The sequence below is a fragment of the Phyllostomus discolor genome, chromosome 8 (genome assembly GCF_004126475.2).
Source record: "Phyllostomus discolor isolate MPI-MPIP mPhyDis1 chromosome 8, mPhyDis1.pri.v3, whole genome shotgun sequence".
NCBI lineage: Eukaryota > Metazoa > Chordata > Mammalia > Chiroptera > Phyllostomidae > Phyllostomus > Phyllostomus discolor.
Window position 1 is genome coordinate 1,594,520 of NC_040910.2, and position 18,881 is coordinate 1,613,400.

The following is an 18,881-nucleotide window of genomic DNA, read 5'->3' on the forward strand; positions in this document are numbered from 1 at the left end:
GTTCCCTCTAATATCTAACCCTGGTGTTGAGATAAACTAAAACGAACGGAGGAAAATGTGGTTGTGCGATTCTCCTTTAAGTTCATACAGTGCTAAAAACACACGTGTAGCCCTGGCTGGTGTAGCTCAGTGGATGGAGCGCGGGCTGCGAGCCAAAGTGTCGCAGGTTCGATTCCCAGTCAGGGCACATGCCTGGGTTGCAGGCCATGACCCCCAGCAACCGCACATTGATGTTTCTCTTTCTCCCCCTCTCTTTCTCCCTCCCTTCCCTCTCTAAAAATAAATAAAATCTTTTAAAAAACACGTGTAAATAAAATAAGCTCTTTGTCATCATCCAAATCGTTAAGGCAGCTCATCATTATATTTTACATTTAAACCATAAGTAAATTTGAAGACACGGCATCTTTTACTATGGACCTCACTTGGAGTGATAAAAGAAAGAATGAGCTCACAAAAAAACCCTCTTCCAAATGTACAGTTTTTAGCTGGCCCCTCGCCTGCGGGTTAGAGTCTCCCACCAGCGGGGTGTCCAGGGCATGTCCGGGTACCGAGTGTAAGATGCCGAGACTTTTGTTCCCAGAAACATGTCTGACTCTCCGCCCGGGTTTCTACTTGAAAAAAAAAGCGTAAAATCGGGGCAATGTGGCATTTTTGGCGGAGAACTGGAAACCAGCACACAGTGGGATTTCCGCTCCGGTTCCAAAGACCTGTGAGCGCATGCCCCACCCCCAGTTACAGGGGCTGATCACGTTTAAGTAGGACATTTACGTTCTGCCTAATCAGCCCTCTCGGTCCCAAGCGTAAGGGACGAAGAAGCTGTCCCAAAGCAGCTGGGACTTGAGGAGCCGTTTTCTCCCCGAAACGACTCATTTGTACCAAAAAGTTATTGCTTCCTAAGCTATGTTCAAATGTCACATTTTAAACCAACAAAGCATTACCCTTTAAAAAACTGGTTCTATGCAATATAGTAAAAAAACCATGCAAAACACTAGAGTAAATGCAAAAGTTACGTTCATTGAAAAAAAAATTTGCGTATCCGAGCAACGGAAACAATGTTCTCTGTGATCCGTCCTCAGGACTCGGAGCGGTCCGCCAGCAGACGCCCAGGACAGAAGCCCGGGGTGAGGCCGTGGGAGCCAGGGTCTTGGAGAAAACGCACAGATTCAGGGAGCAACCGCTGTGATGCTGTGATGACGTCAGAGGCAGCTGAGCGCATGCGCACTCGCAGCCCGTGAATCCCTGGCCAGGCCCTGGGGCGGGGCTCACTGAGCCACCGCAGCAGGGGGACCTGACACTGAGCAGGGAGCCCACGAGGGAGGAGAGGTGGGCCCGAGCAGGGGCCAGAGTTCAGAACAAATGAAGACACAGCTGAGGAAGCGGCTGGGGCCCGGGAGTCGGTGGTCTTGGAAGGAAACTCAACCGCCCAATGTAACGCTCCAGAGCCCGGCAGTCGGGGGAGTCCGCGGCTGCTGAGGGTCTCCCGGGGACTCCGAGAGCCTGGCTCAGGGGGTGACAGCAGCGCAGGGGGCCCAGAGACGCGCCACCGCCCTGCTGACCACGCCGGCTGAGCTTTGCCTTGCAGGGACATTGTTCTGAGACGAGGAGAGGCCCGGCCGGGCAGAGGCAGCGTTAGGAACCCAGCACGTTCTAGGTGGGAGGGGCGTGGGAATTAAATCGCTATTTTCTGCTTCCAGCACCACCTGCCAAAAGTGGCCACTGCAGCCCTGGCCGGGGTGGCTCAGTGGACTGAGCGCAGGCCTGAGAACCAAAGGGTCGCCCGTTCGATTCCCAGTCAGGGCCCATGCCTGGGTTGTGGGCCAGGTCCCCAGTAGGGGGCGCAAGAGACAACCACACACTGATGTTTCCCTCCCTCTCTTCCTCCTCCTCTTCCCCTCTCTTTAAAAACAAATAAATAAAATATTTAAAAATGAAATGGCCACCGCTGTGGGTGGCTTGGCTGTTCCCCCAGGTTACCAGCCCAGAGGGCCTGGCCCCCGGCCCCACCCACAGGCTTGGTGAGCGAATCAGGAGCAGCTCCTCACACGTGAAGGCGACGCCCACCCTCGGGCCTGAGGCCACGCGCCAGCGCTGGGCGCCCGGGGACACTCACCCGGCAGTAGTCCAGAGTGGCCACGTACTCGTAGGACCCCAGGGACAGCTCCGGCTTCTCGTGGTAGTCCAGCCGCCGGCCCATGTGGTCCAGGTGTTGGAAGTAGAAGGGAGGGACTGCCGGGACAGAAGGGGGAGGGGACCTTGGTTCCCGCAGCGGCACAGGCCTGGCGGGGAGACCGCACCCACCGCCCGCTGCGGGGGGAGGAGGGGCGGGGTTCGTCTGAGGGGGCACGGGCACTCCAGCGCCGGGTGTTGTGCGTGCTCAGCGCCCACTGTTTACAGAGCCTGCCTGGGAACGAAGGAGGGCTTCCTAAACACAACAATGACGAAAACAACAGCAACAGCAACAAAACCCTTGGACCTTCTGCAAGTTACCGCCGACAGAGGGCAGTGACGGTGTGGACACTGCAGAGACGCGGGTGTTCTGAGGGTGTCCCAGCCGGAATCCGCTTGTCCCCCTTTGCTGGCCTCTTTTGAAAGGAACCCTGGCTTTCCTCACTAGTTCCGCCTTCAGCTCACCTACCCGACGTACACTGGCTACCTGGGCCGCACCCCGAACTGCGGTATTTACTATCCTGCAGGCAGAGACGCCTGCAGCCCCGGGAGTTTACACGGGAGTCCGCGCGTGTCTGGCCGTGGCATGGAGGGATGACCGTATTCGGGAGAGAGGACGCCGCTCAGACTGAGGCCGAGGGACCCTCGCTGCGATTCATGGTGTCAGTGGAGATGTGTACGGGCAGAGCGCTGGAGGGGTGCCAACTGCCCAGAGCGGGCGGGAGTCCCACGCCGCAGGCTTTCACCAATATGGCCTGGCTCCTGTGAGCCGGGCCCACAGCAGGAGACCCATGGGATGGGCTGCCGGCCACGGGCGAGGGGAGGACTCGGAACAGCTCTGGTTCTCAGCGTGTCCCGAAGAACCACGGCTCTGGCTGTGAGGCCGCAGAGTGATGCCCTTTGCTCCAGCGCCCCCCGTGTCCGGTGGGGAGCTGACGTGCGGTCGCACAGACCGGGCTTCACGACACCCGCCCGCTGGGGCTCGACTGCTCCCCTCCCTCACCGCACGGCGACCGTCCCCGTGACAACAAGCTGACCGGGCTCCCACGCACGGAGCGGCGGCTGTGTTGGGGCAGGCCGGCGTCTGGAACAGGCTTGGGACATGGGGCACGGCCAGGCTTGGCCCGGCGAGGGGAACACGAGGGTCTTTGGGGGGGTGTGGTGGGGGCTCCAGGACACTAGGACGAGGGGGACGCCCACTGGCCATGCCCGGGTGCCACGCCCAGCAGTTTCTCCGCGGTGTCCGGGTTCAATGGCACTCACACACCTGAGGTCACTGGTGAAAACCCTTCCCCCTTGCGACGAACTACCTTTGCACTGTCAGCGCTTCCTGCTGTCTGTCACGTCTTCCAGTCGAGAATTCCAGCCACCCTGCCGCCCGGCCCGTGCCACGAGACACCTGCCTTCCTGCAGGCTTCCGCCCCCTGTACACCCCCCCCCGCCGTCCTGTCTCCAGGCCCTGCGGCGGGGAAGAGTGGGCCGGGACCGCACCTGCGGGCCTCCCGCTCGCTGCAGCAGAGCGCCGTCTCCCCTGACCCTGAAGGAAGCTCGGGCCCGAGGACGGCTCCACTGGACCCCAAAGAGTCAGAAGCACGGCACGACCCACAGTAGTAAGTGGAAGTGCTTCCAGCAAGTTCGCCGTTTGTCCCCCACACCAGCGAGGTCGTCCCGGAGGGAAACTGAAGACGCGGTGACCCCGGGAAAGCCCTTCCTGCTCGTGTGGAGTGTTGGGGGACTCCGTGCCCACGTGACAGCCCTCAGTCGTGACCTGCTCCCCTGCACGCCGCTGCGCTCACGCTCAAGGACAACGCGGAGGAAGGAGGAAAAGTCTCGCCCGTCTGTCGTCTGCAAAGGCAGGTGAAATGCCATTTCCCTGCGAAGAAACCGCCCAGTCCAGGCCCCACGGGGGGCCTCCCAGACACGGACGAGCCCCACCCTGGGCGGGGTGTCCTGAGTCTCTCCGGACACCCAAGAGGTGAAGTGAAACTCGACCTTCACTCGCAGAGCATGACCCGGGCGGCCTTCCTCCGAGTGGGGCTGCAAGGCGGCCGCGGGTGGGGGGTCAGGCGCAGCCCCGCCCTCCCTGGGAGCCCGAGCGCCGCTTCCTCCCCGCGGCGGAGGGAGCGCGTCCCCGCGCCGCGGACTCACCGTCGTTCACGCAGCTGCAGAAGCCGCACTGGTAGCGCCGCCCTCCCTCGATGAACTGCATGAAGGGGCACATGTAGGCCTTGCACCGGTTGCACCGGACCGGGCCGGTCTCTCCGTGATTCACCAGGTACAGGGGGCCCTGCGAGAAGCAAGTCCGGTGAGCGCGCAGGCGCCGCGGCACCCCCAGGGGCCTCCGGCAGCCCGGGGCCCCCAGCCCCGCGGGTCCTCCCCCAGGAGAGCGGGGAGGCCTCGCTGACAGCCTGCGCATGCGGGGCGGTGTGCCAACAAACACGTGCGTCAGGGGGCGCCTGTTACAAGCACACGCGGACATGCGTGTTTACGTGGGCGTGGGTGCGTGTGACCACCTCCTCGTGATTTAAAAACAGACGAGAGCGGAACACTTTGGGCCGTTTCTCCGCGTGAAAGAGAAGACTCGGCGTGTGAGGCGGCCGCTGCCGGGACCACCGAGGCAGGGGTTACGGTTTCCCACGTCCCCCCGCCGCTCCGTGCGCAACCTCCCATCTGCGGCGCCGGGGAGGCCCTCTGTGTGCAGACAGGAGCCAGGCCCGAAGGCGAAGGCGCCATCAGAGGCAGCCCGGGGCGGCAGGGGCAGCCGCTGGCAGCAGGGGCAGAGAAGAGCCGCGGAGGAACCGGCAGCAGCGCCACTCTCTTCCGCTCGGAGCGCCCTGCGAACCCAGCCCGGACGGACGGGGTTCCCAGAGCAAAAGGACGCTCAGCGCCACGGAGCGCAGGCCCACTGGGACCCCGCACGGAGGCGAGTCGCCACGTGCGTAGCCCGTGGGCTTTCGTCTGCGCAACTGCAGGCCTCAGGGGGGAAGTCTGAGCGCAGCAGAGTCTGCGCTCCAGAGGCGGGACGGTAACGGAGGCGGCTGCAGACTTAAGACGCGGACCGCGGACGGAGGGGGCGCTGTGCAACCACGCGCCCACGAGGGGGCGCCGTGCAGCTGCGAATCAAAGCCCCGATTCCCCCAGGGGTGACCGACGTAGGGTAATCGCTGTGTTCATGTCGTGTGGCTCTACCAGCGTTGCGTTACGTGCTGCTTAGACCTTAGGCCTTCTATTACCACCACGAAATGAAGAAACCTATGCTTTCCATGAAAAAAATTCAATCATGGTTAAAAAATAGTCTGGGTAAAACAGACTGAGACTAAACAAGATGAAATACAGGTTATCTTAAGGATACATTGTGTAGAAATGACAGAAGGTGGCAAATTTACTCAAGATAATAGCCAAGAAACCTTAGTTTCTTGCCCTCCGCCGCTTCCCCTCCCCCGTCTGTAGGGGGCGCTGAGTCCTCGTCGGGGAGAGGCGCTCCGCAGGGCGGCAGGCGACCCCTGGGGCACCCTGTCTACCAAGTCCGCATTTTCACTGTGCACTTTGCCCCCCCTTTCCCCTCCCCCTGGCCCGCCCCAGCGGCGGCCTCCAGGACGGCCGCATCCTGTGAAGACCCTGGTCCCCACCTGCCCGGTGTGCTGCTGCCCTGGGCCCCGAAGGGCTGGCGGGCGGTCTCTCTCGGCTGAAGCGCTGCGGGTGGCGGGAGGGGAACGTCCACCCCACCTGGCCTGTGAATCGGATCAGACGGCAGCGAGAAGCCCGGCGCAGCGCGGCCTGGCCCCGCGGTTTGCCGGCAGCCCCACTCCCCCGGGGGCCGCTGCCCCAGCAGAGGCCGCGCGCGCACACACACGGGCGCCCGGCAGCCCTGCGCCGAAGCTCCGGCGGCCCCGGCCAGCAGCCCCCTTGCAGATCAGCCCCCAGGGCGGGCTGAAGCGGGGCCTGGGTCAATCAGGGACACCCGCGGAGGCGCGGCCACCCCGAAACACGCGGGACGAACCGAACCGACTGTGAGGCCCGGGGCAGCAGGGCAGCCGGGCGGCCAGGAGAGGGCGCCCCAGCTCCCGAAACGACGAATGAATGAGTCCCTGCGAGCGCAGGCCCGGGCTGGGCCGCGCGGCGGAGTCTCTGCGGTCACGGCACGCCTCTCCCCTCTCGGGGGCGCGAGCGAGGGCAGCCCTGCGGCGGCGCCCTGCCAGGGGGAGCAGGACGCTGCCATGTGACTGCAGGCCGCCCGCGGGAGGACGGGCGGACAGCTCGGTTCACCAGCGGTCTCGGTGCCACTGTGCACGGAGCGCGGCCTCCGGCACCTGCTGAGTGAGCTGCGAGTATCCGCGGGGCGAACTCCTCGTTGGAACGCGACAGAATACACTAACAGTCCTCCATAGCAAGGGCGCTGCCTACACACGGTCACCCCACACCGCAGCCACGCAGCCAGGCGCGGCAGCCAGGTGCTGGCGCGCAAGGCACCCTCAGAAACTCCTAAGTCCAGGTGTGACCGCGTGGCGACAAAAGTGACCCTGTAAATGAGTGCGACAGAGAAACCACACCACCACCTCCCCTTTCAGAGTAGACACCCGGGGGGGCGGGTGACACGCCGGTCCACACACACCCAAAGCTCTCCGTGCCGGCGGGTTTCAGAGTCAGGGGACGGCACCGAGCCCCACCGTGCCCTGCCTCCCACGTGCTGCCTGGGGGTGGGGGAGGGGCGCCCCCAGCACTGGCTGGGCCTCCCCAGTAAACCAGCTTTTGTGACTTAATTTGATGTGGGAAAATAGCCAAAAGCCATTTGGGGGAAAGACTTGAAAATGGGGTTTTTAAAAATTGAGGAAAAAATTTAATTTAGACAAAAATGTGTGACCGATTCAAAATCACCTGGACAAAGTATATACGAATGCATGTCAATAGTCAGCTGGAAGAAGAAGGAAGAGGACTTCCTAATTTATCAAAAATAAAAATGGATACATAAGAGCTAATATACATTTTCTTCCTTTTCCTTTAAGAAAGGGGGAGTGAAAACACGATATTTTGTCTGAAGTAATCAGATCGGAGTTTTTCAAAAACTTTAAGCCATCAGGACAAAAGAGAAGCCAGTCCCATCCCGGTGTCCGGGTCTCCGCAGACTCCAGCTCACCACGGAGACGGAGGTGGGGCGGGCGCCCGCGGGGAGAGACAGGACTGCGGCGGGCGCGCCCCCGGTGCCCGCGCACTGAGTCCGCAGCGCCGCCCCTTCTGCACCCGGACTTGCAGACACGCTGTGCAGGAAAGCCCGGGTCGGCTGACCTCTGACACAGTCACACGTCACAGACCTTGACCTTTTTTACACGCAGGTCTCATGTGTCCCCCCCTTCCTCCTCAGGGCACGCACACAGCTCCACACCCGCCGTGCGGCATAGGGGAGAGACGCACGTGGGAGGGGAGAACACGGCTGGAGCCCCAGCCGCACGTGGGCAGAGTGGGACGTCTGGGAATCCCTGGAGCGACCGCCTCCCCCGGCGGCACGGCCGTCGGTCTGGCAGGGCCCCCAGACGGCCGTTCTTCACGAGAGCGTGGGTGCACGAGACGAGAACACTTTCTCTGACACACGACAGGGAAATCCAGATGAATGTCGGATGCTGAAGAACGGAGACTCAGCCGTGCAGGCCCGCCCTCCGCGGGGCTCCGGGGTGTCGGCGCGACCCACTCGGTGTCACACAGCGTGGGCGCTCGGTGAGTGCTCGCGCCCAGACCCCCACAGCGAGCGTCTCCTCAAGGCGCTGGTCCTCCAAATCCCAGACTACTTCCAGACATACGTGGTATTGTGTAGTGAACGCACAAAATGCTGATCAAGCACAAAAATGCTCCAGGAACTGCTGTAGGTCTTGGGGGTACACCAGATGTCCCCACCCTCGCGGAGCCCGGCTGGACAAAGACACAACCCGGCACGCGGACACAATGCTGCCAGCTGTGATACAAGGTATCAGGGAGCTGCGTGCCCACCCTCACGGAGCCCGGCTGGACAAAGACACAACCCGGCACGCAGACACAATGTTGCCAGCTGTGCTACAAGGTATCAGGGAGCTGCGGGGAGGGAGTCACGTGGGGCGTGTGGCCACGCCCCCTGAGGCGGGGACTCCGGACTGCGGTCTGAAGGCGGAACAGCAGCTCGCCAGGCTAAGGGGGCGGGGCAGGGGGCGGGGCAGGGGGCAGGGGGCGGGGCAGCGTGCAGAAGCCTGAAGAGAAACTACTGCAGCAAATGCCGTGAAGACCCTCTGAAAACACGAAAGCTCCGCAGTGTCTCCGTACTGGGGGGCGCTTCTCATCTGCACAACAAAGACGGGAACCAGCGGCCAGGACCAGGGCGAGGGCGCCACAGCACCCAGCTGGGCCGCGTGTGGGCCCCCGACACACGGAGTGACGACCCGTGTCTGCACCACACCCCCCCCCCCCTTCTGTTCACACGACGAGACAACGTGCGAGAAAGCGCGGCTGCAGGCAGAGCGTCAGAGCCGGCGAGTGGCCGAGCCGCTCTGCTCGCCCCCTTACCTCGTTCGGAGGGACCGAGGCGAAGGGCGTGATGACCGCGGCCAAGGGCACCTGGGCCTGCTTGGCCATGTCCGACGTGCTGGGGAAGCAGTACGTGGTGCAGCGGATGTAGCGCGGGCTGGCGTTGCCTGAAACGATGGTCAGAGACACGCTCAGTTAGCGTGGGCCCCGAGGGGGTCGGCCCCGCCCGGCCTGCATGCCTGTCTCGGCGCTCCGGGACAGGGCACTGCCTTAGCTGTGAGACTCCGCGCGCGGTTTCTTAAGAAAGCAGCAGCATCATGCAGTTGTGCCAACTACAACCCGGGCACGCCGCAGCGTCTCGCTCGACACGACACCGAATTCTGCCGTAAGAACGGGAAGGAGGTGTTTTGTCATCATTCCCATGAGCAGGCGGTGACAGAGCCCCTGCAGGCGTGGGGGGCACTGAGAGTCCATGGAGGAGCCACACGGCGAGGGCGCAGGACCGTGGAGCTCGGCGTGCCCTCCTCATCTTCCCACGGGGCCCACTGGGGGCAGGCGAGGCGTGTGGGGAGCCCCCACTTCCCCCAGCAGGGGCCGCTTTGCCCACCACGGTCCACTTGACCAGGCCTTGTCTTGCACTTGAACATTAGATTTAGACATGAAAATTCTACTTGTAGCAGAAATATTTTTAAAACACGCTCTGATCTACGTTGAATAGACTCGAGGCTTCCTGACCGAGTGTCTTTACGTGGCACGGTGTACAGGAGCGTCAGAACACTGCCCGTGGCATATATACAGATACTTTCAGTCATGGAATAACTGGTCTACAGTGACTTTTGAAATTAAATCACGATTAGAACCAAAAGGACATAGTCACTGAGCAGACGTTCACTGAGTGTCGACTACGTTTCGGGCGCTGTCCCTGCAGAAGGGACAATAAAGGCTGACCCGGATAAAGGGGTGAAGGGCGTGCCGCTGGAGGGGACAGATGCCGTGGAACGGCTTGAGTGGGCAAGGAAGGGGGTTTCAGGGTTACCCAGGAGGCCCTACTGCAAGGTGCCGTGGAGCGAAGACCCCAGGAGGCGTGGGGTTCCCCCAGGGCAGACACCAGGGCAGGTGTCAGTCCTCACGTGTCCCCAAGGGTGGGTGGCACCAAGGTGCACAGAGAGGAGAGGGGCAAAGCTCAGCAGGCAGGAGGAGGGAGCCTGGACTCACCTGCAGGTGTGCGGGACATGCAGGTGTGGGAGGTGTGTAGGTATGCAGGCTATGCAGGTGTATGAGGCATGCAGGTGTGCAAGGAGTGTAGGCGTGAGAGGCCATGCCAACATGTGAGACACGCAGGTATGTGAGGCATGCAGGTGTGGGAGGCAGGTAGGTGTGCAGGCCATGCAGGTGTGCAAGGAGTGCAGGTGCAGGAGGCATGTAGGTGTGCAGGCTGTGCAGGTGTGTAAGACATGCAGGTATGCAAGGCATGCAGGTGTGCGAGGCGTGCAGGTGTGCGAGGCGTACAGGTGTGCACGGCTCCCCATGACGCCCCTCTGCCTCTCCTGCTGCCTGCTCTGTAGGGACAGCTTGGAGGATGGACTTCGTCGGGGTGGGGGGACCCCAACTGGAACCGGGCCGGCTCCACGACTCAGAAATGACACAAGGTGCCGGCTCTCACGCTGACGTCACTGGACCAAGGACGTGACCCGTCCCAGCGGCACGTTCAGAGTGTGACGTGTCCGACCGCATCAGGACGCACTTTAACCTGCCATCAGCGGGGAGGGGGACACCCTCTGCCCAGGGAGACCAGCCCTGCAGGGGGCCCGACAGGTGCACGGAGTGAGAGCAGGCCTGGGCGGAGTTGGCAAGGGGCTCCGCCCCTGCTCACAGAGGTGAAATGGGGAAAAGGGGCCCCAAATGTCGCAGGGGCCGGGTGGTCTGCTGCTCCGTTCCTGCCGCCCCACTAGGTCCCAGCGAGGTCCCTAGGGCAAGGCGGGGGGCAGGAGCGCACGCTCCCCGTCAGGGAGGGTGCAGGACCCTCTGAGATGGACGCGGGCCGCACTGCACCGGAAACGCTGGACTGACTTCATGAGCCACTGATGGCCGGCTCGCTCTGTGCCGTGCTCGGTGCCGGGCGCTCCCTGTGCTCTGCGGGGCCCCATCCCCCCAGGGCACCCAGGTGCCGGGTGCCAGCACGGTGCGGGGAGACCGACCGAGGCTGGGGCAGCTCAGGCATGCACTCGGGTCGAAGGAACAGACAGGGACGTGGCCAGACCCCGAGGCTCTGTCCTGCACCGGGGCTCTGTGGGTGGCCAGGTGGGCACAGACCCGAGGAAGCAACCACCGAGGGGCCCCCATCAGTGAAGCCGTTATGGAGAGGTGCCGGGACGAGCTTGACAATAACGGCACAAATCGAAAAACCTCAACCGACACCACCGCTGAGAGCACACGTACCTTGGTCCTGCACCACATAGTCCGTGGTGACCAGCGGAGGGACCTGGCCTCGGGTGCCGGTGATGTACACTTGTCCCCCTCTGGTGGCACGGTCATTCTCGATCACCTGGATCTGACCAAGAGGACGAGGTCACAGAACGTCAGAGGAAAACCTGCCTGGAGAGCCCGGTGCACCCTGGCCCATGGGCCCCCCCCAGACACATACACACACACACACACTCACACACTCACACACAGGGAAGGGAGCCCCTCGGTGTGGGGAGCCCCTTGGTGCGCCGACCATCAGGGACAGAGAGACGTGAGCCCAGGGGGCAGTGTCTGTGAGCCGCGGTGCAGGTGGCCCTTCCGGGGGGGTTGGGGGGGACGTGGACGGGGCCAGGAGGCACTCACTGGGCTGGGCACAGCGTCGGGGTCCAGCTTCCTCTGGGGTGCAGGCGGGCCGGCCATCTGCGCGGGCCCCGAGGGGAAGCCCCCCGGGTAGGCGAGCTGTGGCCCTGGCATCGGGGGGCCGTAGTTGGCTGTTTGGAAGACGTTTCACAGAGGACGGCTGTGACCCCACCCAGACTCGGGGGTCACGGACGACGTCACCCGGGCAGCCAGGCATGTTGGTTCCACCCCTTCCCTTAGGCAGGGAGACCACCCGCTCCCTCCCTTCGCCGTTGCCCACTGCTCAAAAAGTCCCCTTCCGTAACAGCCGGCGGCAGCGCCCAGCAACAGGACGGGCGCATGTGCCAGCAGGGGCGGCCCCAGGGGCCCCAGCCAGGGCTCGGGGCCCTGCCCGCCTTACCCTGCTGCGGGGCGTATCCGGAGCCCGGGCTCTGTCCCGGCAGGGGCGGGGGCTGGAGCTGGGCACTGGGAGGGGCGGGCCCAGGGAGCCCACCCTGCCTGTGCCCCGGGGGGGCCAAGGGGGGGCTGCCAGGGCCATTCAGTGCAGTGGGCGGCGGCGGGAGGACCTGCGACCCGGGCTGCAGGATGGCCGGCTGCGGGGGTCGGGGAGGGCCCTGGCCGGGGGGCGCCATGCCCGAACCTGTGGGGGAGAGAGGACCGGTCACCCACACCCGCCCTCCGACCCCTGCGAGGCCCGAAGCTGGGGCAGCCCTGACCGGAGCCGGCGGTGCCCCTCCAGACCCCCCAAAAGGGGCTAACTTCCTGCCACAGGACGGAACCTTCGTTCAGAGAGTGACCCAGGTGCTACTGGGGCGTCTTGTGCCGGGAACTTCCTACAGGGGAGAAGCAACGCTAATCGTTCCAGTGAGGGCGGGAGCAGGGTGGACTCCAACGCGGGTGGGTGGACTCCGTACGACGCGGGCCGCCAGCTCAGAAGCCGCATCCTGGCTCTGCACCCACGTCACTCTGGGCCCGAGCCCGTTCCCCTCCCGCAGCTGTCCCCCCAGCCTCTGGGCCCCCGGCCTGAACGGGGCACCTGACGCTCTGTGAACCGAGGAGGAGGATTCTACGTCTTATTTGGGGCCCCAGGGAACAGCGTGAGGCCCAAACGGCCCTCGTGTTTCCTGAAACACGTTTGCTGTTTGGACGTTTGTCTGCGACACGGGCACTTTTCACTGTCTGTTGTTCTGTATAGAGTGTAAGGCATCCTGGGGGTCCTTCAGCTGCCTTGAAATGAATGACAGCGTGAGCAGGGGAAATTAATAGAGCCTTACACAGTACAGACAACTAATACCAAGTGTCCCCGAGTCACGTCCACTGCGAGGAGGGAGACCCTCCCCATCAGGGTGCTCAGGGCCCGCCGACAGACACCGCGCAGAGAGGGAGTTACCGCCGCCGACGTGCATGGCCTGGAGCTGCGCGCCCAGCTGGGAGGCCGGCGAGGCGGCCGCGGGGCTCGGGTACGACGGTGGCGCGGTGGGCGCGTACTGGGCGTAGGCCGGTGCTGCGCTGCTCGCGGGCGGAGGAGCTGGGAACCTGGGGGGGAGGAGGGATGCTCAACGACCTCGCGGTTTGGTGCACGAAGGCCATTCAGCGAGTGTCAGCGGCCCGGAACATCCCACACGCCCCCGCGTCCGGTGGGGACCGAGTTCCGCGCTGTCTCCCACGTTCTGGAGGTGTGCTCAAACGCGCCACGGAGCAGCACCCTGGTAACCACGGCGGCTCGGCCTGCATCCTACACTTTCCCCGACTTTTTCATTTCCGCCCCATTTCCGCCCCATTTCCGCCCTCCACTCACAGTCCCGGGGAAGCAGGGGCACGCATGGTGGTGGGGGGGGGGGGGGAAGAAGGGGCAGGGTCTGCGCGCCGGGCTGGGAACCGCGGTGACAGGGGTCCCGGTGCGTCCTGGGCCAGTGGGAAAGGACGCTCGGGACGACGCGGTGTCCATCCGCGGGGGCGGCACCGGCGGCCGCTACCGCAAAGTCCTGCCTGGCTCCATGCGCTGCACGCGGCTCGTCCGGGGTGCTCCGGCCCCACCCTCTCTGCCGCACCCAGTGCTTCCCGGCGCGAGAAGGAAACCCAGGCTTGCGGGAAAGCGCCCGTCCCGGCCGGAGCCAGGAGCCGCACACACATGCGCACGCCGGAGCCCACCCACTGCCCGTGCGGGACCCGGTGCTGCACGCACAGCCCCACGCCCACCGGGGGCTGCCTGACCGCAGAGCCCCGGTCCACCGCCCTCCAGGACCCGGCGCAGGTGAACGAACCAGAAAGGGCCCGTCCCATCCCGGCCAGAGCCAGTGACCCTGACGCGCTCGCAGCCGCGAGGCAGCTGTCCGAGCTCCGCGTCTCTCCTACAGACGCGCGTGAGCCGTGCTCGCACAAGGAGTGTCTCAGGGTCCCGACCCCGCCCTCCGGACCGGGCGCTCCGTCCCCTCCCGGGACAAGGCAGGGGCTGCGGCCTGGACACCCCGGAGCATCACCAGCGTCACCCAGCGAGCTAACAGCTTCGATCGGAAAGAGCTGCTTGGGTCTCCGTCTTTCTGCTTCCCCCCAAGGCCCCCAAGAAGGGGCGGCAGGACGGGCCCCAGGTCTGCACTCTGCCCTCTGCCCCTTCCTCAAACCGCAGCCCCACATGAATCACACAGACTCATCCTGCTCCCTGCGTTCGCCATCAGCTGCTTCCTCCCTGGCCACGGCACCCTCGGCGAGGCCCTGTTGGAAGGACGGTGGGTCCCTCGGCAGCGTGACTGGCCAGCCGCACCAGGGTCCAGACGCACCCTGGGGGCTCTCCTGCCCCACACCCCCAACCGTGCAGCCAAGCAGCCTGGGAAAGACCCGGGGGGACGGCAGCGTCTGCACGGTCCCGGGGAAGGCCCAGCGTGAGCGCCTCTGCTGGCTCCAGACCCTCCGCAGCTGCACCTCCCGGGAGGGACGGGCGGCAGCGGGGTTGCCGGCAGGGGTTGTGACATGATGCAGGCTCCCTCCCCCCGAGGAAGGAGCCGTCTCGTTTCACTGCCGCCCTGCTCTGCTCTCCAGAGCCCCCCAACCCCCACCGGGCATCGGATCCACGCTCTCCGTGGGCCACCGACTGACTTAACGTTCAGACTGTTCACCAAGCACCGACTGGCATGGGGCTCAGTTCCATGGAGGGACTAAGGGCCTGGGGGCTCAGGTTGTACTGGGGAGTGTGGGCCGCGGACACCCGAGGGAGGGAGAGACGGACACAAAACCCTGGAAGAGCACGGATGTGACCCAACGGTGACGCCTCCGGTGTCGACCCGGTGACGTCACAGACTTTTGTTTGGACCGGGACCGGTCCCCCCGACTTTGTCTGACCACTCCGTCTGTCCTGGAGCGGTTTTCCGGGGGACCCCTCCAGGATGCGGCCGGATCCAGGGGCGGACTTCCAGCCAGCACACAAGCAGGCTCCCCAGGGATGTGAGAGACACGCAGCTGAACGGACGCAGGAGGGCCGGAGCCCCCTCACTCACCTCTGGGGAAGGAGACCCTGGGCGTGAGCTCCGTTCTGGCCCAGCGGGAGGGGTCCAGGAGGCGGGGGGCCCTGGGGCAGCACCGCCCCGGGGGCAGCCCCCAAAGGCCCAGCTGGCTTCGTCATGCCTGCAAGGGAAGGAAGGCACAGTCAGCAGAGGACGCCAGCGGCAGGACAACCGGTGGCAAACAGCAGCAGGCGGGCGGGGCGAGCAGGGCGCGGTGGGGCCCCGTGGGTGGGGACCAGCCCGAGCAAGGGTTGTCCAGGTTGGCGGGGGTCATACTGCAAAGTCCTGGGTGCCCTTTGGCCTTTGTCCTCAGGGCAAAGCGGGGGAGGTGTCAGCGCTATCTGCAGACACAGCCGGCCACACGTCAGAGTGATCAGAGATAACAAGAAGTCAGTTCCAGAACTTTAACAGGAAGGGAAAACTGGACCGTGAGACAGAGCCAGAGGGGCTTATGCCAAAAGGAAGCCCCCAAACCACAGGCCAGCCTTCCACAGGGGGCCAGGGGTCGCAGACCGGCCCCTCCCGCGGCCCCTGCGCAGGGTCCTGAGCCGGACAGACGGAGCTTGTGCCCCGGGCACCCTGACAAACCAGGGTGCTCTGCTCTGCGGGGCCCCGCCGCTCCGGGCGCCCCGGGCGCCCTCGTGGGGCAGAGACAGGACTCTGTGGCCAAGAGGCAGGGGCTGCTGCGGACCAGCCCTGTGGGGGCTCCCTGCCCGGTTCCCAGGCCGGCTCCCTCCAAGACCCCCGTGGCGTCCTGCGGCCCATTGACAAGCCCTCCCCCCCCGCCCCCCCCCCACGGGAGCGGTCTCTGCCATCATCAAACGTCACAAACAGCGGACCTTGCACCTGGCCCTGCATCTGATGCGCTGAACCCAGAGCTCAAGCCCGTCTGTGAGAAAGCGTGCATCTGGAACAAACGCACACGCTCGTGCAGACCGCTGCGTCCTGGGGCACGGCGCAGGACCTGCGCCTGCGGAAGCTCTCTCCGGGGAGGCCTCTCCCCCCACCCCCGGCCCCGCCTGGGCCCGGGACACCCAGGGCTCTCGCCTCTCAGCTTCCTGCCAGTGGTCCTCAGCCAGTGGCTCTGTCCCTGAAGGGATGTCCAGTAATACCTGGGGGTTTGGGTTGCCGCAGCTGGAGGCTGGGCGAGGGCAAGCCCTGGTCCCCGCGGGGCAGGCGCGGAGGATGCGGTGGAACGCCCTGCAAGGCACGGCTGGGCCCCGCGGTGAAGAACTCGGTCCCAGCATCGGAGAGCTGAGGCCGGGCCACGGGCTCCTGAGGGCAGCCGGCCCTGCCTTCCCTGCCCCCGCCCCCCAGGGCCGAGGGCACCCTTCCCAGCTGAAGCGCTCGCTTCCCCGGCACCGCTGCCTTCTCAGTAAACCCGGGACTCGGGCCTCAGGCCTCGGGCAGCCCCACTTCCACTCCCGGCGTCCTGAGTGGCTGCACTCAACACCCCGGCCACACCGCTCCCCACCCCGAAGGTGCCCTGAAGGGCCGCCTCCACCTCCCCCTCCCCACCCACAGGCTGCCCCCTGACCTGGCTGGCTCTCCCCTTCGGGTCACACTCCTGAGTCTGGCCCGGCGCCTCCGCCCTGGGCCGCCCCACCGCCCCACACAGCCACGGTCAGCCTGCCTGACTCGTGCCCCACCGGTCGGTGTGGGGGCCGACACCGGGCATCCTGCGGTCACTGCTCCCCGCCACAAGCACACTGTCACCCAGGAACCTGCTCCATGGGGAGCCCCGAGCCCTGGCAGCACCCGCAGGCCCCGGGCAGGTGTGTGAGCAGGGGAAGCCTCAGCAAGAGCCGGCACCGCCAGGTCCTGCAGACCACAGCTGGGCTGTGCCCCACCTGCCAGACTGGCCACAGGGGCAGCACCGGAGACCAGGAAAGAGGGTGTGCGTGGTGCCTGGCGGCGGAGAGACGGAAGGGGGTTGAGCACAAAGAAACAAAGGCTGGGCCCACTCAGAGACGGTGCAGCGTATAGAAAGTCTGTGCACAGAGTCTGAGGCCTGGCGTCCGCCAGAGGACGGAAGGCGGAGCAGGAGCTGGGGCGGGAGGGTTTCTCCCGACAGAGGCGGCTTTGCACCCCGGCGAGCGCCAGGTGCCCAGACACTCAGTTTCCCCAGCTGCGGCGTAGGGTAGGGCCAAACATCTGCCTCACAGCGTTGTAGGAACACCAGATAAGATAAGGCACTAATGTTATCGACTCAGCTTTGCGTTGATAATCTAAAAACCTTGGTGAGGTTTTAGGACCAGCTTCGGTGCATGGTGGGCACCCGAGAAAGAGGACTTTGCATCATCATCATCATCGTACGTAAAGCTGAGGGGGAGAGAGCCGGCAGACGGAGAGGAACTTGAGAAAGACGGGTAGTGGGTAGTGGCGGCTGAAGGACGCAGAGGGACGGCGTCATGACTGGGGTGGGTGCACTGGTCCTGGCCCTGGCATCCAGGGTTTTCATTGAAATGAGAGGCGCACTGGCTGCTGGCGGGGGGTGGGGATGGAAAGTGGGGGTGGGGGCGGGGGGGGCTTCCCCCAGGGACTCAGTCTCAGATCAGCGTCCTCAGCAGCCCAGGTGTGCGGCCGCCCCCACAGGCCTCCGGCACTGGCACCCAGCACAGCCCGGACCCTCCACTCCGAGTGAGGCCTGTGCCCCCCCCCGCCCACCAGGGACACTCGCTGGTGCCCACACAGTGCACCCCCACGGAGGTCTGGGGCTGCACTCCTCAGGATTCTCCCAGAAGCCCTGGCAACTCAAAGATTTCCGGGGGATTTGGGGCTAGCGGGCCTGAAACAAGCCACCGTGAGCCTCGCTCCTGCCTCCCTCTCACCTGGTCTCCCGGAGCGACCCCTGGACAAGGGGGCGGCCTCCTGCTGTGACCCACCAGAGCGGTAGGGTCCCACTCCACCGCTCCCTCGCCCCCACTCCTGCCCCTGAAGCCGCGACTCCCTGTGGGTGTCCTGTTTCAAAGCACCCGTTTCAAGGCCAGGCCATGTCTGTCTACCTGGTGGTTCTCACTGAGGAATCTCCAGGGGCTGGTCTAGTGGGATTTTCCCAGTGTCAAAACGGAGTTGACAATACTGTCGCCAACCCCCCGCAGCATACACACGAACTCTGTTTTCTATGGGGTGCTCACCGTAACGGCTCACCACGGATTAAGAGCAAGAGCGACTCTACAATAAAACGCTCGGGAAGCCTCTTTGTTTAAACCGACACTCGACAGCCCAGCGCGTTGTATCTCACGCAGGAACCGGCTGCTGACGCAAACGTCTCCCCGGGGAGCCTTTTCCAAGTGGCCCCACAACCTCACGCCACTGCCTCCTGCCACGGCCGTGCCACGTGCCCAAAGCCCCCCCGCAGCAGACCGCACGCCCCCGAGCCCGAGGGGCCGGCGACCGCACCCACGTCGGAGGAAGATGGGGCTTTACCTGGCGGAGCGCCTGCGGGAGCCGGGTCCCCGTAGTGGCCGTAGTGCGGTGGAGAAAGGCCCATCCCCGCCTGCGGCTGGGAGTAGGGCGGCGTCGCCACGTACCCTTGCTGGCTCATGGTGAAGATCGCATTCCAAGAGGGGCTTCCCCGAGAGAACCCTGGAACAGAGGAGAAGCCCCCGTCAGCGAGGGGAGCCCAGCACTCGCCACCTGCAGAGACGGCAGCGCTGCTGACGGTTTCCGCGGCTGAGGGGACAGGCGCTGCCGTCACGGCATCGCCCCCTCGATCACTCCAGCCGGGCCGCCCGGACCTGGGGACTCGCTCCCTCCGTCGGGGCCCAGCCTCAGGTCTGGAACCCGCGCACCGGCCACCGTCTTGTCCGCTCAGACGGAGATGGCTCTCGGCAGCCTCTGGGCCGTGCGCGTGGGCCCCTTCTGCACCCGTGGCCTCCGTGGCCCCTTTCAGCACAGACCACG

General features: G+C 64.7%; 1 protein-coding gene across 2 annotated transcripts in view; it reads right to left on the reverse strand.

The window, feature by feature from the left end:
• SEC24D (SEC24 homolog D, COPII coat complex component) overlaps nucleotides 1–18,881 on the reverse strand; it is a 34,089-nt gene that overhangs the window by 13,411 nt on the left and 1,797 nt on the right. For both annotated transcript variants that reach the window (XM_036031772.1, XM_028520368.2), the window contains exons 2-10: nucleotides 18,405–18,563; nucleotides 14,970–15,096; nucleotides 12,869–13,014; nucleotides 11,879–12,118; nucleotides 11,482–11,609; nucleotides 11,092–11,203; nucleotides 8,692–8,819; nucleotides 4,315–4,453; nucleotides 2,111–2,226 (exon numbers count right to left, since the gene is read on the reverse strand). In XM_036031772.1, the coding sequence (XP_035887665.1) occupies nucleotides 2,111–2,226; nucleotides 4,315–4,453; nucleotides 8,692–8,819; nucleotides 11,092–11,203; nucleotides 11,482–11,609; nucleotides 11,879–12,118; nucleotides 12,869–13,014; nucleotides 14,970–15,096; nucleotides 18,405–18,522 (1,254 nt within the window). In that variant the 5' untranslated portion in view covers nucleotides 18,523–18,563. The remainder of the gene's footprint in view (nucleotides 1–2,110; nucleotides 2,227–4,314; nucleotides 4,454–8,691; nucleotides 8,820–11,091; nucleotides 11,204–11,481; nucleotides 11,610–11,878; nucleotides 12,119–12,868; nucleotides 13,015–14,969; nucleotides 15,097–18,404; nucleotides 18,564–18,881) is intronic.